This window comes from Entelurus aequoreus, linkage group LG23, assembly GCF_033978785.1.
Source record: "Entelurus aequoreus isolate RoL-2023_Sb linkage group LG23, RoL_Eaeq_v1.1, whole genome shotgun sequence".
In the NCBI taxonomy this organism is placed as follows: Eukaryota; Metazoa; Chordata; class Actinopteri; order Syngnathiformes; family Syngnathidae; genus Entelurus; species Entelurus aequoreus.
The window spans coordinates 30,171,206-30,195,497 of NC_084753.1; the positions used below are offsets into that span (position 1 = coordinate 30,171,206).

The 24,292-nt window shown below is 41.9% G+C and overlaps 1 protein-coding gene across 5 annotated transcripts; it reads right to left on the minus strand.

Annotated features, from left to right (window-relative positions):
* tdrd6 (tudor domain containing 6) lies at positions 1-23,502 on the minus strand. Of its 5 annotated transcripts, none has more exons than XM_062035071.1 (14): positions 23,434-23,502; positions 9,949-15,476; positions 9,793-9,866; positions 8,066-8,104; positions 3,598-3,655; positions 3,485-3,519; positions 2,863-3,403; positions 2,641-2,717; positions 2,389-2,446; positions 2,273-2,310; positions 1,906-2,194; positions 1,680-1,756; positions 406-460; positions 1-341 (listed from the first exon to the last, which is right to left on the minus strand). In XM_062035071.1, exons 2-14 carry the CDS (start codon positions 15,401-15,403, stop codon positions 271-273), a joined length of 6,867 nt encoding a protein of 2,288 aa, XP_061891055.1. In that variant the 5' UTR covers positions 15,404-15,476; positions 23,434-23,502; the 3' UTR covers positions 1-270. The 5 variants fall into 5 exon arrangements, with proteins under 5 accessions (XP_061891055.1, XP_061891056.1, XP_061891054.1 ...); XM_062035072.1 differs by having other exon boundaries at positions 2,276-2,310; positions 3,482-3,519; XM_062035070.1 differs by having other exon boundaries at positions 3,482-3,519.
* Between the last annotated feature and the right edge of the window lie 790 nt (positions 23,503-24,292).

The window sequence follows — 24,292 nt, forward strand, 5'->3', positions numbered from 1 at the left end:
AAATTTGTAACAAACTTTACTGTCACACAGTAAACCAAAAGTGCATGAAAAGCTCCAAAATGACACCAAAAATTGTGCATGAAAAGCTCCAAAATGACACCAAAAATTGTCTTTTTTGATATTTAACAAAACAATCAAAGCAAAGTTTGAAGATATTAAGTGTTTGCGACGCTACACCCTTCTATCGAGATGCTGAACAATATAACAACACGAGGACAAACTTAACACGTGTTTGGACTTAACTTGAACGCAGACAAACGTCCATCTTGTTCAGCGCCTGCCGTCTTCGCATCCTTCGTTGACGACCAGAGACAAATGGATGACGTTTGGCAGGCAAACGTCTGATTTAACGCATGAGAAGATCACGTTCCAAAGCAGTGAAATAAAATGTATTCCAACACTTACCCGAGCAGTCGTCTGCAGAGGACAAAAGTTCCACGGTCATTCTGCTGCTACAATCCTTGGAAACGGGGGGGAAAAAAAGCTAATTAAAGTAATGCGGCCTAAAGTCTATAGAGTAATAATTAGGGACGTCACGGTATGAAAGTTTATTATCACGGTTATCATTGTTAGCGACGTATTTTTAAATGTGCTCAACACTTTCAAAAAGTACTTATAGTGAAATCTTTGAGGTGGGCGGGGTTTGGTGGGAGGGAGGGTGTATATTGTAGCCCTGCAAAGGATTCTGGGTATTTGTTCTGTTGTGTTGATGTTGTGTTACGGTGCGGATGTTCTCCCGAAATGTGTTTGTCATTCTTGTTTGGTGTGGGTTCACAGTGTGGCGCATATTTGTAACAGTGTTAAAGTTGTTTATACGGCCACCCTCAGTGTGACCTGTATGGCTGTTGATCAAATATGTCTTGCAGTCACTTACGTGTGTCTGTAGAAGCCGCATACAACATGTGACCGGGCCGGCACGCTGTTTGTATCGACAAAAAGCGACAACAGGTTGTAGAGGACGCTAAAGGCAGTGCCATCACGGCACGCCCTCAATATTGTTGTCCGGGTGGAAATCGGGAGAAATTCGGGAGAATGGTTGCCACGGGAGATTTTCGGGAGGGGCACTGAAATTCGGGAGTCTCCCGGAAAAATCGTGAGGGTTGGCAAGTATGCGCCCTCTTCGCCTGGTTACTGCCATGGTAAAGTTACTAAACATGTCAGACCCTAGTAAATTGTTTACTAATATTCATGTTTGAATAACTTTTACTGCAAATGAACATCGCCTCCAAATATCGATTATCGGCCTCCTTGACTACTAATAATAGGCAGTGCCCTGAAAAAAATAGTTTCGGTCGATTGCTAATAAAAAAATAACCATGTATGATATTCAAAGCTGCTGGTACAATAAGTTACAGTACAGCCGGGAAAACACAGCACTTCACATTTTTTTCAAATCATACAGCCTTATCCCAAAATGAAATACATTAATTGTTCTCCTTTAACACTTTCCAGATGCACTGTGGATGTATTTATAGTATTAGTCTGTGCCTGTATGTGCTAATAAACAAGCTGATAAATCAGCATGTATTAGACAAGTGACGTTCTAAGCAGAAATATGTAATTAAAAACACCCACTAGTGATTGTCAGGCTAACTTATGCTTCAAACTTGCAGAAACAGAATGAAAATCACCTCACGTGTGTGCACCATGCATGTGGAAATTTGTGTGACGCAAGTTACCGTTTCCTCCTCTGCCACGCCGATGCAGCAATCGTTGCTATCAGTCGTTGCACCATCATCACTTAGACCGCAGGAATCTGCCAAGTAAGAGACAATAATGGCTGTTTGGTAGTGGTGGTCGTAGTGGTACAGGTGTAGCAGTAAAGATGTGTAAATACTGCCCTCTAAAAGGAGGACAAGGTGAAAAAACAAAGCTCTTATTGGACAAAAAGGCATGTGTAGATACCTGCCAGTGTTGCCCCCTCGGCGGGATGCCTCGCCTCCTCAGTAGGATGCACCGCCTCCTCAGTAGGATGCACTGCCTCCTCAGTAGGATGCACAGCCTCCTCAGTAGGATGCACTGCCTCTTCAGTAGGATGCACCGCCTCCTCAGTAGGATGCACCGCCTCCTCAGTGGCATGCATCGCCTCCTCAGTGGCATGCATCGCCTCCTCAGTGGCATGCACCGCCTCCTCAGTATGATGCATCGCCTCCTCAGCACGATGCATCGCCTCCTCAGCACGATGCATCGCCTCCTGAAATGTGAAATGCACTTTACCAACATGCACGTTTTTGCAATGTGTTTTCTGAAATATGCGCCTGGAATATTGTACCACATCTTTGAAAATAGGTCTGCTGTCATCCGGAACATCTGCACAGACAATAAAATTATTAGTTATTAGCCTTGCCATTCAGCTGACGGATGGAGAAAGAAGAGTAAAAAAAAAACCTGAATATGTATTCTCCTTAGAAACTTCCAAAGTCTCGTCACTAGTTGTCATGTTGTTCTATAAGAGGACAGATGTATGGTATAAGTTTGGTACCAGGGATGAAAACATTTTACAAATTCATTATCATGGTATTGTTGAAAGTGCTCAAAAAAGTAATGTCATCTTATGAGAAGAAACCAACTTTTTAAATGACTAAAATAAATAAACACTGTTAGAAAAGCCACCATTGAGTTTTGTGTGACGCAAGTTACCGTTTCCTCCTCTGCCACGCCGATGCAGCAATCATTGCTATCAGTCGTTACACCATCATCACTTAGACCACAGGAATCTGCCAAGTAAGAGACAATAATGGTTGTTTAGTAGTAGTGGTCGTAGTGGTACAGGTGTAGCAGTAAAGATGTGTAAATACTGCCCTCTAAAAGGAGGACAAGGTGAAAAAAGCTCTTATTGGACAAAAAGGCATGTGTAGATACCTGCCAGTGTTGCCCCCTCGGCGGGATTTATCGCCTCCTCAGTAGGATGCATCGCCTCCTCAGTAGGGTGCACCGCCCCCTCAGTAGGATGCACCGCCTCCTCAGTGGCATGCATCGCCTCCTCAGTACGGCGCACCGCCTCCCCAGTACGGCGCACCGCCTCCCCAGTACGGCGCACCGCCTCCCCAGTATGATGCACCGCCTCCTCAGTGGGGTGCACCGCCTCCCCAGTACGATGCACCGCCTCCTCAGTGGGGTGCACCGCCTCCTCAGTGGGATGCACCGCCTCCTCAGTGGGATGCACCGCCTCCTCAGTAAGATGTACCGCCTCCTCAGTGGGATGTACCACCTCCTCAGTGGGATGCACCGCCTCCTCAGTACGATACATCGCCTCCTCAGTAGGTTGCACCGCCTCCTCAGTACGATGCACCGGCTCCTCAGTACCATGTACCGCCTCCTCAGTACTCTGCACCGCCTCCTCAGTACTCTGCACCGCCTCCTCAGTACGATGCATTGCCTCCTCAGCACGATGCATCGCCTCCTGAAATGTGAAATGCACTTTACCAACATGCACGTTTTTGCAATGTGTTTTCTGAAATATGCGCCTGGAATATTGTACCACATCTGTGAAAATAGGTCTGCTGTCATCCGGAACATCTGCACAGACAATAAAATGATTAGTTATTAGCCTTGCCATTCAGCTGACGGATGGAGAAAGAAGAGTTAAAAAAAAACCTGAATATGTATTCTCCTTAGAAACTTCCAAAGTCTCGTCACTAGTTGTCATGTTGTTCTATAAGAGGACAGATGTATGGTATTATATGTTTGGTACCAGGGATGAAAACATTTTACAAATTCATTATCACGGTATTGTTAAAAGTGCTCAAAAAAGTAATGTCATCTTATAAGAAGAAACCAACTTTTTAAATGACTAAAATAAATAAACACTGTTAGAAAAGCCACCATTGAGTTTAGTGTTTCACTGACAGTGTTTTAGTCTTAGTATTTTATCTGTTTTAATGGCTATGCTGTTATTGTTTTCAATATTGGTTTGTATTCTGGCACTTAAAAGGAGAACTGCACTTTTTGGGGGAATTTTGCCTATCGTTCACAATCATTATGAAAGACCTGACAGATGGGTTTTAAAAACCAAATGCATTTTAAAAAGTAAATGTCTAAATAACAAGTCTGCTTACATTGGAGCCAATGGGAGGTCCACTATTCTGGTCACAACAAAAGATAAATAACCATTCAAAGAGTGCCAATAATACCACATTTCTATTTCGTGACTTGAATTTTAACCAAGTATTAGTGATACTGTTATTATCAGTGCTAACACAGACAAACTATAACGTTACCGTGATCTCGTCCTTTCGGTCATAACCCAAAGCTCATGACCATAGGTGCGGATGGGAATGTAGATCGACCGGTAAATTGAGAGCTTTGCCTTCCAGCTCAGCTCCTTCTTCACCACAACAGATCGATACAGCGTCCGCATTACTGAAGACACCGCACCGATCCACCTGTCGAACTCACAATCCACTCTTCCCCCACTCGTGAACAAGACTCCGAGGTACTTGAACTCCTCCACTTGGGGCAGGGTCTCCTCCACAACCCGGAGATGGCAACCCACCCTTTTCCGGGCGAGAACAATGGACTCTGACTTGGAGGCGCTGATTCTCATCCAAGTCGCTTCGCACTCGGCTGCGAACCGATCCAGTGAGAGCTGAAGATCCTGGCCAGATGAAGCAATCAGGACCACATCATCTGCAAAAAGCAGAAACCTAATCCCGCAGCCACCAAACCGGATACCCTCAACGCCCTGACTGCGCCTAGAAATTCTGTCCATAAAAGTCATGAACAGAATCTGTGACGATGGGCAGCCTTGGCGGAGTCCAAGCCTCACTGGAAACATGGCCGACTTACTGCCAGCAATGCGGACCAAGCTCTGACACTGATTGTACAGGGAGCGGACCGCCACAATCAGACAGTCCGATACCCCATGCTCTCTGAGCACTCCCCACAGGACTTCCCGAGGGACACGGTCGAATGCCTTCTCCAAGTCCACAAAACACATGTAGACTGGTTGGGCAAACTCCCATGCACCCTCAAGACCCTGCCGAGAGTATAGAGCTGGTCCACAGTTCCACGACCAGGACGAAAACCACACTGTTCTTCCTGAATCCGAGGTTCGGCTATCCGGCGCAACCTCCTCTCCAGTACACCTGAATAGACTTTATCGGGAAGGCTGAGGAGTGTGATCCCACAATAGTTGGAACACACCCTCCGGTTACCCTTCTTACAGAGAGGAACCACCACCCCGGTCTGCCAATCCAGAGGTACCGCCCCCAATGTCCATGCAATGCTGCAGCGTCTTGTCAACCAGACAGCCCCACAGCATCCAGAGCCTTAAGGAACTCCGGGCGGATCTCATCCACCCCCGGGGCCTTTCCACCGAGGAGCTTTTTAACTACCTCTGCAACCTCAGCCCCAGAAATAGGAGAGCCCACCACAGATTACCCAGGCACTGCTTCCTCATAAGAAGACGTGTTGGTGGGATTGAGGAGGTCTTCGAAGTATTCCCCCCACCGAAACACAACATCCGCAGTCGAGGTCAGCAGAACACCATCCTCACCATACACGGTGTTGACAGTGCACTGCTTCCCCTTCCCGAGGCGGCGGATGGTGGTCGAGAATTGCTACGAAGCCGTCCGGAAGTCGTTTTCCATGGCTTCCCCGAACTCCTCCCATGTCCGAGTTTTTGCCTCCGCGACCGCTGAAGCCGCATACCGCTTGGCCTGTCGGTACCTGTCTGCTGCCTCTGGAGTCCTATGAGCCAAAAGACCCGATAGGACTCTTTCGTCAGCTTGACGGCATCCCTCACCGCCGGTGTCTACCAACGGGTTCTGGGATTACCGCCACGACAGGCACCAACTACCTTGCGGCCACAGCTCCATGTACATTATTTAAAACCAACCTGCATGTACACAGAGCCCTGGGAACATTGTTATCTCTTTTTTTCTTCAGTGTTTAAAGAGAGCATGCACGCCTGTGCTGCTCAAATCCAACACTGATAGAATTAAAACATGTTTAGCAACATGATGATGTACTACATGTGCAATGAATTGTAAATTATTTCTAAAATCAGCACGCACTAACGAGCCAAGGAAACCATTTTGCATGTTTTGAGTGCATATAAAAAGCACACGGACGTGCGTGTGCCGCTGCAAAACTCTCGTGGAATTATAAAGTATCGATAGTACATGTGTAATGAAGTGTATATTGTCTTTAACATCAGTACAAACTACAAGGAGGATGCTACATTTTGTTTTTTTAGTTGCTTGGTCGGTCTTTACGCGCATGGAAGCAACACACTAACCACGTTAAACCCAGATTCCGAACTAACAAAGGTCTTAACTCATTCTCTTTCTATGCCACATCAATGTGGAATGCGCTCCCAACAGGTATAAAAGAAAGGGCATCTCTATCCTCCTTCAAAACCGCAATAAAAGTTCACCTCCAGGCAGCTACAACCCTAAACTAACACCCTCCCCGAATTGCTAATAATCAAATGTAAACAATCAAATGCAGATACTTTTTCTTATGCCTTCTGATCTCTCTCTCTCTCTCTCTCTCTATGTCCACTACTTGCTGTCCATATCCTACCCCCCCCCCTCCATACCCCTGATTGTAAATAATGTAAATAATTCAATGTGATTATCTTGTGTGATGACTGTATTATGATGATAGTATATATGATAGTATATATCTGTATCATGAATCAATTTAAGTGGACCCCGACTTAAACAAGTTGAAAAACGTATTCGGGTGTTACCATTTAGTGGTCAATTGTACGGAATATGTACTTCACTGTGCAACCTACTAATAAAAGTCTCAATCAATCAATCAAAAACACGTAAGCTAACATCATGATTTGTCGGTAAACAAGGACTAAAAACATAAGATAATGTTGCACCTTTCTTATGACACGGAGGAAAAAGTCTTGCTTGTCAAAGTTGTCCCATCAGGTGGAGGTTCGACAGCGATCGTATCCAAAACAGCTGACTGTCATTAGCGCCAGCGGGAGTATCGCAAAGCCCATTTTGATGTGGCTTTTTTAATCAATGTAAAGTGAAGATAGCACAAGGCTGGGGATGCTGGGGACCTTGGTAAGAAACATGTGACGCATATCTGCCCGTGACCCGTTACGTATTACTTTAGCGCCTCACCCACCACTGCAAAACAACCAACGAACCAATGAACCGCGAAAAGTGAACAGAGAAACAAGAATGGAGACCTCGGAGGATACTGTGTTCATGATTGTCTGCTTTTAAGGAATAATAACAATGGGTGGGAAAATTCGGCATCTGATAACTTTAATGGAAGAGTACACCGAGGGAGTAAGGGCATGAGGAATCCAGCGACAGGCGATATTTCTTAGTTTCATGGAAGACGAAAGGATAGCAAGTAAATCACTTATTAATTACCGTATGTGCTGATCGTATAGGCCTACGTATCCTATAAGTAAATATGGCGGGTCTGTGTTGTGGCTAGGACAAGCGCATATCCGGGGCGTAGATCGTCAGTTCAACCAATCATCAAACACCTACGTATTTTAGTTTCTATGGGACTTACTTTAGACCCTGCCTCAGAGTAGGAGCTAAAATGGTTCTCGGATCTGAGGGCCGTAGTCCCTAGTTCCGGTATGCCGGAACATGACGAAAAACGGCCTGGGGACTAAAAAGGTTATAGGAATTCCAAAAAGTCCCTGCAGTCAAAAAACAACTAATATTTGAGAGGTTTTTCGAAATATGGGTGTTTCCATTACCAGTTTCTTATTGCGATATTTGTGTTATATCTAAAGGTAATGGAAACGCAGCTATTAATACAGTTTATCGTTGCATCCCAAGTCAATACTTTAAAGGGGACCTTTTAAATTGGCATATTTTTCTCAAGTCATTGGCTGACAGCCTTGTGTGTGTGATCTATTGTAATTTGTTAACTCTCAATCAGGACAGAATCGAAACGGCTTGCATATAGACATTTTCCGACAAACACAGTCGAGATAAGTGTGTAACTTCACACTAAATGGTTTTTGGCACTCCATACAAGCAATACAAAGTCACTTTCCCGTAATATATCTTGTATCAAGTACATTAGGTGGTAGATTTGCTATAGTGGGATCAGTACAAAATGTAGGTACCATTTCTTTGAGAACTGCGACCAAGTCATAACAAGGAACCTAAAAGAGGTGAGGCAAAATTCACATGTAATTTAATTCAAGGAGTTCAAATTATTTTAAGTGGCAACATTGTACACTGGGCTTTTGTATTGACAGTGATTTTAAATTGGACCAAAAGATTGGTACACTGGTGAAAGCCAGCTTTTTTTTATCTACAGTTTGAGACAGTAATCCATGCCTTTATCACATCTCGGCTGGATTACTGTAACTCTTTGTATTTTGGAATTAGTCAATCCTCCCTCTCACGTCTGCAGCTGGTCCAAAATGCAGCTGCCCGACTTTTAACTAACACAAGAAAAAGAGAACACATTACTCCTGTTTTAGCCTCCCTCCACTGGCTGCCTGTGTCTTTTAGAGTCCATTTTAAAATTTTACTCGTTTTTAAATCCTTACATGGTCTTGCCCCACCTTACCTCTCTGAGCTGCTCCACCTCTATGCCCCCGCCCAGTCCCTCAGGTCAGCTGATCAGCTGATCCTGGAGGTACCCAAATCAAAGCGCAAGCTTCGAGGGGACAGGGCCTTCTCTGTTGCTGGTCCCAAACTCTGGAACCATCTCCCTCGCCATGTGAGACAGGCCCCTTCTTTGGCTACTTTTAAGACTCTTCTTAAAAGCCATTTTTATTTACTGGCTTTTAACCCAGCATGAGACTTTAAACTGTTTTTAACTTTAACTGTTTTTAACTGCTTTTTATCTAACAAATAGTTCTTAGGATAATTTGTATTTGCTTTTTCATTGTGTATTTTACTTCTGTTTTAAATGTTATTTTTTAGTCTGTCCTTTGCCTGTTTTTAAAGGGTTCTATAAATAAAGTTGGTATGGTATGGTACACGGACATGTTGATCTATTTCTCATGAAGGGCTCCCAATGTGTTCTTGTGATAGAACTACAGTGGCAGTTGCTACACTGTGATTTCTTAACCTTTTTGACCTCGGGGCCCAACTTTTCCACTACAGAGGGGCCCTAGGCCCACTCAATTTTTAACACTGAATTAGTAATCTTACTCTTGACTTTATTCATATTAAATAATTTTATCTAACCTACTTAGTTTACAACCTTGTTAAATGATATGGAAGATTATTATTTATTTAATACATTAACCTTGGGCTGAGGTCAGGTTGATTAGAAAAACCAGTACTAACCAAATAGATAAAGGGCTAATAATACCTGATGAAAAATATGTTGTACTAAAATAAACTAAATGAATATTGACTGTGTATCTTAACTTAACTATCAAAATTAAAGTGCAAATGAAAATACAGCTTCACCAATGTAGTCATAATTTCTGCGCTTCTCTTTGCCTATAGCTCCAGACTTCTTCTGTTTGTTTGATATTGTAATTACAGCCACAAAGTGGTGGAGAAGTGTATTACAACTGTGTACCGCAGCAGCCCATAAGGACCACGGCTGAGAAACCGATATTATGGCAGCCTTCAACGGGGCGTTTGCGGCCCAACAAAGGGCTGAGAAACACTATTAGTTGAGAAAAACTGGTATATCCATCCATCCATTTTCTACCGCTTGTCCCTCTCGGGGTAGAAACACTGGTAACGTAAATTATATTTCTGCGTTTCACACCCCTATTAATTACAATGGATAAAGCAACTTTTAATCAGTACAGTATTCTGTAATCACAGTCTGTAGTGTTAATGTGCATCCACCACTCCCGCAGATAAAAAAATAATTTACCATTTTCATAGACATCCCACTTGTAATTGGACTTGAATTGGTCAGGTTGCAGTCATTGCTAGCTTTATTTTGTGCTGGAAATGCAATAAAAAAGTTTTTTTTCCATGAAAAATGAATGTATGATCATGAGAAGAAAGAACCTAATATGGTACTTACCAACAGAATAACTCATGACTTCAGAGCTGGCACTCATGTTGCAGGCAGCCCAATCCTTAAATTGGGACGTTGAGAGCACAGATTCATCAGAGGCCTTTTGAAGGCTCTGATCTGGAGATGTTATTTCTCCTGGCCAAGTTGTTTGCATCACTGAGGCAGATTCCTCATCATAGTTCTGGTCACTTTCCCCAACATTTTCGGCAATGATTTGTAAGAGAAGTTTGTTTTCTTCTATTCCAATATCATTGAACAAAATGTTGCGTTCTGGAGTTGGGACCACGTTTACACGCTCATTTGGGCTCTGGCTTTCTGACAAATGTCTCTGTTCAAGTGGGGACTCAGGAGAAATAACTGAAGTGTCTTCGACAGAGTTCTCAATGTGCTCTGAGGTACGGGTTACTGTCATGAGCAGGTCATTAGTGACATGTCTCTCAGTTCGAGCTCCATTAACACCAATTTCTTCAAGTTCAGGAGCTTCATCTTTGGACACTTTTTCTGTGGGATCAGTTGACTGTTGTCTTTCATCAAGTGAGGACTGTGCAACATTCTGTTTGTCGTCCGGTGTGGAACTGACCCACCAGGTTTTCATTTTTTCATTTATCATTAGTCCTTCACATTCCAACTGCACAAAGCATGTGTCCTTTCCATCATCGCTTGATATTTTTGTGATAGTCATCTGCAGTAATTTGTCTGCCGTGATTGAAATCAATTCATCTACAGCACCATCACACCAAGAGCCACGGCACACATCAAAACCTTCAAGTTTGCACAAAAATGCCTGAGGAGGAGTTGTTAAAAGGTCATCTGTGATTTCCCTGACATTTGAGTCGGTCACTTGAGATGTGTTTCCGTAGTCTACAAATAGAACGGACAGCTCCCTCCCATTTTTATTCAACACCTCTGCACGGCACCAAAGCTGGTCCTCAGCAAAAAGTGCAACACATGGAGTGCCAGGGGAGAGAGTGCTAATGCTGACATGTTCATTACTCTCAGCATTTCCAATTTCTGAGAGACTTTCAGATAGCTTATCAAGCTCCACCGAGTCAAGAGACTGACACCAAAAGGACTGAGCATCACATACAGCCGAGATATAAACCGGTAACTGTTGTCCCACTTTGAAATTCATGGGGTGGTAATAGAGATAACATGATTTTAGTGATGTTTCTGGGTTCTGAGCAGATTTTTTCACCACGTGTTCAAAGTCTGGAGAGATTTTAGGGCACCTTGATGGAGCGTCACACCGAATCTGCACACCGTTATCCACTAGAGTGACTTCCCACACATCTTCTGACAGTTGGACAAACTGACAATTCAGCTTCTTCTCTGCATTGGAACCCATATCTCTCTTTAAAGTCTGTACTACTTCTGCATCAAGCAGTTCAAGAGATCCACAACCACTTAGCATGCAATGTGTGCTGTACCTTGGTAACTGCACAAATTCCTTATCTAGATTGGCGATCTGGGATGTAGATAATTGTGCAGTGTTGCCAAAATCAATAAACTCAACAAGAGCCATGGAGTTGGAGAGTACTTCTCTTACAACTGCGCGATACCACAAGGAATCACCTGCAAATTGGGCTTTAACAACTTCCCCTGCAGCCACTCCTGCGAGGCTGATTTTAGGAGTTGACAGCGAGTCATTGAGCTTGTCAACCAGGGAGAATATGTTGTCTTCATCTCGGACAAGCTGTACGTAAAAACTTAACGGGCTGTTGTAATGCGAGACATAAACATCTGCCTCCATACCCGATGGTAGCGAGTTTTTGGGAATGTCTTTAAGTTTAGGGCGCTGAGGATTTTTCGCTTGTGGGAGCACATTGTCAGATTCTTTGCTGGGTAATGTACTATCACTATGTTTTGAGTTGTTTGCAACTATGAGATGTTCTTGTCTTGGTTTTTTAATCATTTGCCCATCATAGTGCTGTCTTAGGTGTGGTGGTAAGTACATTTCCTTTGAAGAGGCTTTAACCCTCGGACCATTTTGCGAATTCTGTTTTGAAGTTAGCATCTCACTTCTCACTTGCTCACTTCTCACTTGATGTGCTGGTTTTGGTTCCAGCATTAATTTCCGGATGGTTTTTGGAGGAACTGGCATTGCTTCTGGGGAAAAAGTTGTTTTTGGTACCTTATTTGCAGTGGGAGTCTCTACTTTCCGACCCTCATAGATAACTTTCCCTTCAATCTGCGACTCTATTTGAAAGATCTTCTTAAGCTTCGAATTGATTTGGATTTCTTTCCGATACAGTTCCACAAGCAGGTTCCCATTGGGTTCTTTGGCCACCACTAGTGCACTGAATTTACATTCGGTCGCAGTTGTTGTAAACCAGCCGTTCACCTCGCTGGGGACATCTGCAGGGACATCAGAGAGACAGCACACTACTGCTTGCACAGGTACAGACATGATGTCATAGGCCTCTTTAGGCACTGGAAGCAAGTCTGATTTTGCCACTTCAGTTGTGTCACCATAATCAACAAAATGAACCAGGACTGAAGGTCTTGTGGCTTTGACCTGTGCCCGGTACCACAGTCCATCAGTGTATTTTGCAAAGCACAATGTTCCAAATACTGTTGGGGTCTTCACACGTGCAAGCTGTTGACAGAGGTCATTTACCTTTACCTTGAGGTCCTTTATCACATCAGCATTCTTCTCAAGCTGGCAGTAGAATTGATTGACGCTGACCACACACGTGACTGTGACCTGTTCCTCGGTTCCAGTTTTGATGTTGTGTGTAGAGTAGTAGAATGTGTCCAGGCGAAAAGATGATCCAGGGTCTTTCTTGGCAGGTTCAACTTTGGCAAGATTGGCCATAATGGTGCAGATGCTTTCAAATGGAGTTTCCAGGTCCACCATGTTGAACACTATCTTTTGTTCATTGTACATGACGGCATATACAGTGCACTTTAATGGTAATATGTTAGTGGAAGCAGTTTCCACAAAGTTGTGAAAAGTTTCTTTTGCCTCTTCATTCCACTCATTTACAACAGACATGGCTTCAAGAGGGTTGAAAAGGCTGCACCGAAATGCTTGGCCTTGTAGCTGGAGGAATTCTGGGCAGATCCTTCTCAGTTCATAGAGAGAAACAGCTCTTGTCTGGCCGTAGTCAACGAAAAGAACATCCACAAGAGGGGTTTTGTAATTGTGAATTACAAGAGCTCTGTACCACATTCTATTGTCCGGGTGGCAAGCAACACAAGATCTTTCTGTAAGAGGCTCAAACTCACTGCCAGCATAATATGCCTGCATGTCTTGCATAAGCAATTTCAAGTGCACAGCGTTTTGAGCTAGCTGACACCAGAAATCATTTGGGCTGTTGATGTAGGACACGTTGACATCCAGGACACTACCAATGGGAAACATACATGCCTTGAACTTATCAATTTGTTTCTCTTTGTTGGAGATATCAAAAATGCTTTGTGTCTGAAAAGACGCCACACTGTTTTTGTAAACACCGGAGCATCCTGCTTTTGAATTGTGCGTGGAAATATTGGGTGGTTTCTCATCCCGTTCAGCGAGGCCAGAAGAACACAGCATCTGACTGATATCCTTTTCTCCTGATGCCTCAGAATTAGTCAGTGTTACAAGATGGGTATCATCGCGTTTTGCCATCACGTATACCTTAAGTATTTTGTCAGTGGCAATTTTGCTGAAATACTCAATGGCAAAGCAACTCCATGTATGCCCTTTTGGGCAAACACCCACTAAAGCGCATTTTAACGCAAGCTTTGGCAGTTCTTTGAAAATGTCAGGGAGAGTTCTGATGTTTCTCCCATCAACCTCTTTGGTGTCTCCATAATCCACAAAGAACACCTTGATGTGTGCTTTTCCAACTTCCGACACAACAGCTCTGTAGAAGACACCATCGTCTGCTTTAGCTGCACAGTAGGTGCCAACGGTAGGGGTTTCTATCACGTCTTTATTATCAGAATGTTGGTACAAATGGTGCATCTTATCCATTAATTTATCCAGCTCTTTTGCGTGGTTTTGTGTTTGGATCCAAAACTCAGATGGGTTACAGACATGAGCCACCCATGCCATGTGTGACGAGTTGGGAAGGAGGTTCTCAACTGAAAACATGTTCATTCTCTCCCCATCCCCCAAGGTTTGTCCAGAAAGCAAAAGCTTTCCTTCATTGTTTTTAAGCTGGAAGGGATGTGGGCTGCTGTATGATGCGTTTCCGATTGCATAATTGTGCAGTGTTTTTTCACTCTCGTGCAAAGAGCTCTCTTTGGAACTGAACAAGTTGTTGAGGTTTTTATTTTCGTCACCATAGAGAGTAACATAGTAAACACCCTCTGAGATACCTTGGTACTCAAATTTGGCAATGAGTGTCTTGTGCAAGAGTAGGGTCTTGAGGTAGTCAATCTGGGTGCTTGTCCAGCCAACCCCACGGTCAATAATTCCGTTGAGGGAGCAGAGATATGTCACAACTGGCATTCGGAAGAACTCTGGAGCCAATGGTCTTACATTCTCCATTTGAACAAATTGTTTTGTACCAAGGTCAACGTTCAGTACTTCAACCAGATCGTTAGTTGGGAGTACTTGTTGTAGAACAGAGCGGCACCACCTGCCATCACTTCCTCTGGCAGCACATGGAAAACCAATCATTTCAGGACCTACACTGCAACTGGCCGTTCTACCAATACAGCACTGTGTGATTTGCTCTGAGAGTTTTTTCAACTCATGGGAAAAGACCTTCAACTGACAAAAAACTCGCTGTGGATTTGTCACTTCTGTGACTACAACAGTCTCCACCGCTCCTGCTAGCAGCTGTGGATACATGTACAACTCCTTATTCTGCAGTTGCTCAACTTCACCTATAGGGATTGGCAGAGCTGCTGGAGACATTTTACCGCTACTGTGGGGATCTGAAGCTTTAACGACGTCCAGAAACCAGCTGGAACCCAGTTTCTTTGCTAATCCCATTTCATACATTTGTCTGGATATGCATGGGATGTCCAGAATAAGCTTTTTTTGCTGAACCAGTACATCTTGTACATGTGCCTCTGATTCCCGTCCTCGAAGATATTTCAGGAATTCTATTGCACCTGGGGACCATCTATTTTCAGGTGAGAGTGGCAAAACATTGGCAAGCACACATCGCTCCGCTTCAGGTGGCAGATGGAAGTGCTCCAGTTTACCCCATGCCAGCAACTTTGTGGTGGTGATGAATGTGATCCCTTCATCAATGAGGAACACTTTGCAGTTGGATCCATTTCTTGAGACGATGCGGCACCTGTACCACGTAAGGTTGATTTTAACTAAGCACAGGTCACCTGGATTTCCTTCCAACTCTTGAAATAAATTAACCGGAGACAGGGATTGATGATCCAATGTCCTGACCTGATTCAACTTTCCCCAAAACTCAACTAACGGACTATTGGGAGATGAATGTACTTCGGTAATCAGAACTGTTATATTTGAGCCTCGCGCCGGAAGTCCAAGCTGGGATGACATTGTGGCAGTTTCACTTGCTCAAAATATCCATAATCCCACTTTTCAACAGCAACATGTGCACAATGGTTGTGATCTGGAAGACATACAGTAAATTATCATTAACATAAAATCCTTCCCTATTACTAACGTCATACCCCACTCTAAACTTAAATAAATACATTGCTGTCTGAGCAACTAAGCTATTCCATTTTTATTCTGAATATCAATCACAGTTTTACGATAATAACCTAAACTAACTAACCGTTGGAAGTTTTGATAAGAAATGTTCATACCGTGACATCCCTATATTGGACAATTGTAAGGTAATTGTTTCGTCGAATAAATTGATAAAAACACAGCGACATGACTTTTTTTTCTTACATTTTCAACTGTTTAATACATGGCATAATTAACATTAATCGGTATAAACAACATGGGCGCAGCCATTTCGGAAGCCTGTGTCAAAGGTTAACCGACAACAGCTGAGTTGTTCTGAGATTTTCCGAGAGATACACTAGTTCAGGGGTCGGCAACCTTTACCACTCAAAGAGCCATTTTGGCAAGTTTCACACATTAAAGAAAGTAATGGGAGCCACAAAAATGTTTTTAAAATTTAAAATGAAAAACACCGCATACAAAGCTTACATGCTTTGTGCTATGTTAACCAGGGGTCTCAGACACACGCACCGGCACGCACTTTAATGTGGGAATTTGATGTTAGTGCAGCCCGCGAGTTTTGGATGAATGTCGCTTGCGTCACACTTGCCAACCCTCTCCTTTTTCCCGGGAGACTCCCGTATATCAGAGTGTGATGACACTGCATTTGGCACCCTCTACAGTCTGCCCAATCAGTGTACCTGCTCGGCCACAAGTGGAATGCAGCTTTAGCTTGCTCACGTAAGAGACAGCAAGGCTACTAACTCAGCAGCCACACATCTTACACTGACGGTACCAATACCCAGAATCCCATGCAGCCCTAACTCTTCCGCTCAACCAACCACGAAGAGGGGGGGGGGGTTGATGTGTGGGGGGATTTGGTGGTAGCGGGGTGTATAATGTAGACCGGAAGAGTTAGGACTGCATGGGATTCTGGGTAATGATTGTGTTGTGTTTATGTTGTGTTACAGTGGGATGTTCTCCAGAAATGTGTTTTTCATTCTTTTTTGGTGTGGGTTCACAGTGTGGCGCATATTTGTAACGTAACAATGTTGAAGTTGTTTGATACGGCTACCGTCAGTGTAAGCTGTGTGGCTGATGAGTAAGTATGCTTTGCTGTCTCCTGTGTGAGCAAGTAGTAACAACATACAACATGTGGCTGGCCTGGCACGCTGTAAGTAAATGCTATAGAGGACAATTACTGCAGTGCAATTAGGGCACGCCCTTTATATAGTAATTAGAGTGTTAATAGGATTATTTTTCCCTGGGAGTAGTCTATGAGAGACACTGACATCCATAAGTCTCCTGGGAAAATCGAGGGGGTCGGCATGCATGTAGCTGAGCCGCATCAGAGTGGTCAAGGAGCCGCATGCGGCTCCGGAGCCGCGGGTTGCCGACCCCTGCACTAGTTGCATCAGGGTTTGGAAGGACGTCAGCTGTTTGGTGAATTTAGGTCAGGCACTTGCCCCCTTAACCGGCCAGGTAAGCCGACGTAAGGGGACACTATGCCCATTTTTTTCAGATAAATATGTATATATAATAGTGTGAACGCACTTTTTGTGTCTTTTTACGCATTGAAATCAAAGGACGCGCATTTCCGTAAGTCCGCGTGTCCCAGGGACGCAGACTTTTTTTGTTTTTTTTTACCGACCCTGTCTTCTCCGGGTCAAAACTCCAGTTTGCTTGTTTTTTTAATCGATTATCGCTTTCCACCTGTGTTTTGTTTATTGTGACTAGGTATGATGTTCGAAAACCGGTTCTCCCGATTGTTCGATAAGAAAAGAATCGATTCCATGGATTCGAATCCCTTTTTGAGAAACGGTTCCCGTTATCGAAGCCACTATAGTAAAGAAAAAGATTTGGTTCTTTATTCGAATCCCTGGGAACGAATCCTGTGTCACAGGATATGTCCTGTGGCACGTCACAGGAAATGACGTAGCTCAGTCATTCAGCGGCAGATACAGAAGCAGCAACAACAATGGACCGGAAAAAACGCTCCAAGGCATGGCTTCACTTTACTAAGAAATACGACGAGGAAACGGCTATCTGCAATTATTTCCAGGCTTCGCTTTCCTGTAAGGGGAGCAGTACAACAAACATGTTGAAACATGTTCAGGCCGTACATAACCTGAAGGTTAGAGAAACGTGTCGTGTCTTCGACACATGGAGAAGCAGCGACAGAGATGACGAAGCACGCCCCTCTTCCTCTGCTTCAACCTGCAGTCCCAGTGATAGTGCCGATGAGTAACTAACGTTAACTGTTGCAGGTTAATTTCCATATCTGCTCACTTGTAGCCTTTAGGCTAAAATAACGTTACCGAATGTCAACCAGGACTGCAGTAATATTAGCTAGAATAACGTTACCTAAGCATAGTCAGTGGCCAACGGTCACGTTAACATTAGCCTTTTTGTATGTGTCTGATAACGTTAACGGTATCTTGTAGCCTACACCACTCCAGAGTTTGCAGGTCTGTCTAATAAACTAGTGCTTACAAGATGTGAATTAAGATAATGTTAACGTTATCCTATTTCAGATGATGACAGCCAGAGTGACCAGGGCAGTGTTTGCTCTGTAGCACAGAGCGTTAACCCATTTATCATGGCGAGGTATGCAGAGCGCAGCAAGATGAGTGAGGAGGAGAGTAACAACATTACTAGCAAGTTAACGAGAATGATGTTGAAAAATCTCCTACCCTTCAACTTGGTAAACACAGACGAATACAAGTAGGTTAATAATTGTACTTTGCTGACATGTAATAGAGCAACAAGTAAACAACACCATTACTCTGAGATGTGTTTCAAATGTAAAGTGCTGTACAATACAAATGAATGCAGGATTTTCCCTGCATGTATTTTTCTTAGGTGGCCCACTTAAAGGGGCACTAACAGTCAATATTTATTTATTTTATCAAAACAATTTTTGGGGTAACAACAGTCAATATTTATTTATTTATTTTATTTTATTGTTTTCTTAAAAAATAAAAGTGAGCTTTTGTCAAACCAAGTATTGTGTTTTTTTTCATATACAACAACTTATCTGGATTCGATAAGAGAATCGATAAGGAATCGGTTCAGTAAGGATTTGATAATGGCATGGAAATCGATAATTTCTTAACAAACATCATCCCTGATTGTGACGGTGCGCTCTTATCACGCCGTCACTAGAAGACCGGCACATCTCTCTCTCTCTGGCCAGGAGAGCGAGGACGCACCAGCGCGCTGACAGCCGGGAGAAAGCGCACTGTCACAAATACAATGTCAGTGTCGTGACTTGGAGAAGATAACCGGGTCTAATTTCCCTCCCCGTTTATTGCGATTTTATTGGTCATCTTGAAAGTAATTAACTTTCTGTTACAATTTCTTAAATTTTGATTCGCCAAAAGTTTTATCAATGACAAATACTGCCTTAGTTGGCACTCGGACAACTTTACCGCGAGGGGCTGTCAAAAGAAAGACTTCTTGTTAAACAATAAGGTGAGTGCAAAGTCAACCTTTTTAACTTCATTCTGTGCCATGTTTCAGTCTTTGTGAGTCCATGGAAACTTCACTTGTATCTCCCGCTGTATCGACATAGTTCAAAAATTTTTGTGGAAGATTTTTGGTTTTGTGTGTTCGCCATAAAAACAGTGTTCTTTGACGAAAAAGGCAGAAAACAAACAAACAAAAAAACAACATAAAAAAAACCCAAACTTAGAATTAACATATAGATCTGAAGTTGATAGTGTAGATATGTTAATAGTTGTAGACTATGATATTTACGCGTTAAATAAATAATATATGTATGCCCTGGCACACGATCATCATCATTTCAACCACCTTCCTGATCTTTGGGAGGATCAGGAAGGTGGTTTCCTACTTCCACCGAAGCACAACAGCTGCTCATGTGCTTAAGACAAAGCAAGAAATGATAAAGCTGCCTACTCCGAAGCTCATACATGATGTCCCAACAAGGTGGAACTCCACTTATGATATGTTGGGAGTGTTATCTGGAGCAGCAGGCAGCTATGTACTCTGCATTGACCGACAAGACCCTGAAGAAAAATGTCAAAGACATCATCACCCTGTCTGATGATGATGTGAGAGTGGCAAAGGAGGTCCTCCAGGTGCTTAAACCCCTCAAAACTGTGTCAATTATCCTGCCATTGGAAACAAGGATTCTACAATACATGGCTCCAAGTGTGGAAGACAGCACCATCACTCGAGATGTCAAGACTGGCATTAGAGAGGACCTGAATCCCAGATACACTTCACCCCCTACTCTACAGGACTACCTTCACAGATCGCCTGCCCTGGATCCGAGGTTCAAGTGCCTGTCTCACATGGACCCTGCCCTACGCCAGAGGACGTACAGTCACCTCACTACTGAGATTGTGAGCAGTCAGGGCACTGAAGACTGTGATGAGGTAAATAAAAAGAATATTAATTTAAAATGATCAATTTAAATCTAAATAAGTTAGTTTTTCAAGTAATAATGGCTTTTATTAAATATTATTGCCACATTTTCACTGTCTATGAAACATGAAAAGAAATAATAGGTTTTTAATTAATTTGTTTATGCAGGGTTAAGCTGCAGAGCCAAAAGGAGCAAACTTGGACACATCTCCTCCACGAAAGAAGTCGGCGATGGCAGAGCTTTTTGGAGAGACCTTTGCCAGCAAAGACATGGACAGCAAGACTCCTGCTAATATCATCAAAGAGGAGGTGGCATCCTACCTGGCCCACTTACCCACTTTACACTTTATTGTTATTTTTATGTCATTTGTACTGTTTGTAGTTCCACAAGATCTTTACATTTCAATTTTGAATGTAAGAAAAAAATATTTGTGTGATCTCTATATCCTGCCTTATGAATGAGCCTTATTGCTTTCTTCTGCAGGGTGATGAGTGGATTAGTGTGCTCATGGAATTATTGTCCCAAACTTCTGCACAGTAGCACAAGTTAATGGCATTTATATCTCTGCATGACCATGTTTTAACCTTCTCTACCTATGTATTGATAAAATGTCATATTCAGCCTGTTAAACATTCTACAATTTCAGACTATCATCAGAACAGGTTCTAAAAGAATATACCATAGCGATGGTCATATTTTGTAGTCAACTGTAATTACTCAATGTGGGCTGCAGAGGGCAGTGGCAGGCATGCCTGCAGTATTGGACCTAGTCTCAGTGGTAGCAGTTCAAAGAGAGAAAGTTTTCCTCCTTCACATCATTACAATACACTTCATTTCAATCTACCAGAAAACATTTATTTAGGTAGAAATATCACAGAATAACTGAGACGATTTTTTGTTGTTTTGTTGGTTAGACCGGATGTGAAGCGTAGCGCTATTATATTGAATCCGCCAACCGGACATGTGTGATTGGTTTGAGAAAAGACTTGACATGTTTTGACGCAAATGTCCGATAAAAGTGACTTCAGACTTCCTCTCTACCGTCTTTGTTTCTGCTGAGCTTGTGTTCCATCTTATTAAAGCAGTTTGAGTACCAATCTACATTTTATGTTTCCAATGCACTTAACTGTAGTACAAACACGGACGCAAAGCTTCTCCTCACTCCAAGCAGCAATGTGCGCTCAGCATTCGCTTCAACGATGTCGTCTCACGGCGATTGAAGGTCAAATTGTCTCGTCTTGTCTGGAGAACAACTTGCCATGGTTTTGGATTTAATTTTTCCCACAAGTTGCCCCTTTCTTTGTGCAGTTCTGCTAGCTATTTTTGAAGTTGTGATTCAACAGTAACTGGACGCCATTACACATTTTTCCAAACTACGATATATATATATATATATAAAGGGTTATACTTGTATAGCGCTTTCTACCTTCAAGGTACTCAAAGCGCTTTGAAACTATTTCTACATTCACCCATTCACACACTGATGGCGGGAGCTGCCATGCAAGGCGCTAACCATGACCCATCAGGACCAAGGGTGAAGTGTCTTGCTCAAGGACACAACGGACGTGACGAGGTTGGTAGAAGGTGGGGATCGAACCAGGAACCCTCAGGTTGCTGGCACGGCCACTCTCCCAACCGCGCCATGAAGTGAAGTGAATTATATTTATATAGCGCTTTTCTGTAGTGACTCAAAGCGCTTTTACATAGTGAACCCCAATATCTAAGTTACATTTAAACCAGTGTGGGTGGCACTGGGAGCAGGTGGGTAAAGTGTCTTGCCCAAGGACACAACGGCAGTGACTAGGATGGCGGAAGCGGGAACCGAACCTGGAATCCTCGAGTTGCTGGCACGGCCACTCTACCAACCGAGCTAAACCGCCCCTGCCGTATGTATACATACACACACACACACACATATGCATTATATATACAGTGGGGCAAAAAAGTATTTAGTCAGCCACTCATTGACAATCAATGGGTGGCTAACTAAATACTTTTTTGCCCCACTGTACATATATATATATATATATATATATATATACATACACACATTATATATATACATACACACATTATATATATATATATATACATACACACATTATATATATATATACACATATATATATGTATATATATATACACACAAACATTATATATATATATATATATATATATATATATATATTTATACACACACACAAACACACATATATACACACACACATATACATATATATATGTGTGTATATATATATATTAGGGATGTCCGATATTGGCTTTTTGCCGATATCCGATATTCTCCAACTCTTTAATTACCGATACCGATATCAACCGATACCGATATCAACCGATATATGCAGTCGTGGAATTAACACATTATTATGCCTAATTTGGACAACCAGGTATGGTGAAGATAAGGTACTTTTTAAAAAAAATAGTAAAATAAGATAAATAAATTAAAAACATTTTAAACAGTTACATAGAAACTAGTAATGAATGAAAATTAGTAAAATTAACTGTTAAAGGTTAGTACTATTAGTGGACCAGCAGCACGCACAATCATGTGTGCTTACGGACTGTATCCCTTGCAGACTGTATTGATATATAATGTAGGAACCAGAATATTAATAACAGAAAGAAACAACCCTTTTGTGTGAATGAGTGTAAATGGGGGAGGGAGGTTTTTTGGGGTTGGTGCACTAATTGTAAGTGTATCTTGTGTTTTTTATGTTGATTTAATAAAATTTTTTTTAAAGAAACAACAAAAAAAAACGATACCGATAATAAAAAAACGATACCGATAATTTCCGATATTACATTTTAACGCATATATCGGACATCTCTAATAAATATATATATATATATATATATATATATATATATATATATATATATATATATACACACGTGTGGTGGTTGATACGGCAAATCATATGAATCCGACGATTGGCTGTCATTGAAATCCATTGTTTATTTGCACGCCAAGTCTGAGTTTTTAAACATTTAAATACAAAAATGTAAAAATATGACCGCCAAAAAACGTTAAAAAAAATATCGATCCGACACTGATACTACTTCAGTATCGACATTGTCAATTTCTGTACCGATCCGGCCACCCCAAGTGTCCAATCTTGACGTCGACACTAATGGCGATTCAAAACGTCATTGCCACTTTTACACTGCGAGCTTAAAAAAAACATTATCTTATCTTCATAATTGTTTTCCTGTAGATGTTGACTGGTTTGGCAGTATTGGCGTTAACACTTTAGCCCAACGGACCAGCGGTAGACAAAACGAACAGCTGCTTCGGCGCTAATTAGTTAGCATCCAAAACAACAGTCTCCTAATTACCCCGCTAAAGTTATTTTAGCGCCCTTTTTGTGCCGCAGTGTTACATCACGTTCGATGATAATTGTTTTCCAAAGCTGGGAAAGGATGAATTTTGTAAAAGCAACACAAAAAAAACAGCAAAATTTGTTATATCACGGCTAATACTCACCCGCGTGCGACGGATCTACCTGAAGACACGCCCACTTTTTTTCTACTTGTCCCGGAAATTACGTTGTTCTTTCTTTTTTTTTTTTTTTTTTTAAACAACAAACATACATTTATAATTCACACAAAAATCAAGGCACTTTCAACATCAAGGAAAGAAAACAAAAGCAAATACAGATAGTGTATAAAATATAATAAATAATAATAATAAAAAATATGACAAAAAAAGACAAGAAGGGCTATCTAAATAATTTAAAATGTTTTTAACAAGGATATCAATTGAAAGGATTTTGTATTTTTAATCAAATTTCAAGATTTTATTGTTAATTTAAAAGCATTAAACCAATGGGAAAAATGTAGGTTTTACTTTCAGAAATCCACAATGATGTGTAAAAAATTTAGCTTGAAGCATAATAATATTGATGAGCATTTCTAAGTTATTATCATTTATAATTATGCCAAATTTGATCTCTTCTATTGCAAATTGGGACATCTCCACACCCCTGTTTCTAAGCATATCTCTAATCTTCTCCCAAAACACATGTACACTCTCACATTCCACAAACAGATGATTGACATCCTCTACAGCTCCACATATATAACAGCCATCAACCTCCATGTTAAATTTAAGTTTAAAAAAAAAAAAATAATAAAAAAAAAAAAAATAAAAAATATGTATATATTATTATTATTTATTTTATTTTTTTGTCCTATCCAGCTTCTCAGGCAAATCATAATGTTAATGTAGATGCCCATATCAAGTTTTTAAAAAAAATCATTTGAAGGGTGTATTCCATTAATAATTTTAAATTGTATTTCTTTAATTTTGGGAAGAATTGGAAACATTTAATATTTAATTCTTC

Excerpts from the sequence above, each read along its gene's own strand:
- tdrd6 (XM_062035070.1), bottom strand. The coding sequence starts at position 15,403 with ATGTCATCCCAGCTTGGACTTCCGGCGCGAGGCTCAAATATAACAGTT. Across the intron at positions 2,718-2,862 it reads CGAGGGGGCAACACTGGCAG|ATTCCTGTGGTCTAAGTGAT; the intron begins GTATCTACACAT and ends CTTACTTGGCAG. Across the intron at positions 342-405 it reads CTCTGCAGACGACTGCTCGG|ACGTTTGCCTGCCAAACGTC; the intron begins GTAAGTGTTGGA and ends GCGTTAAATCAG.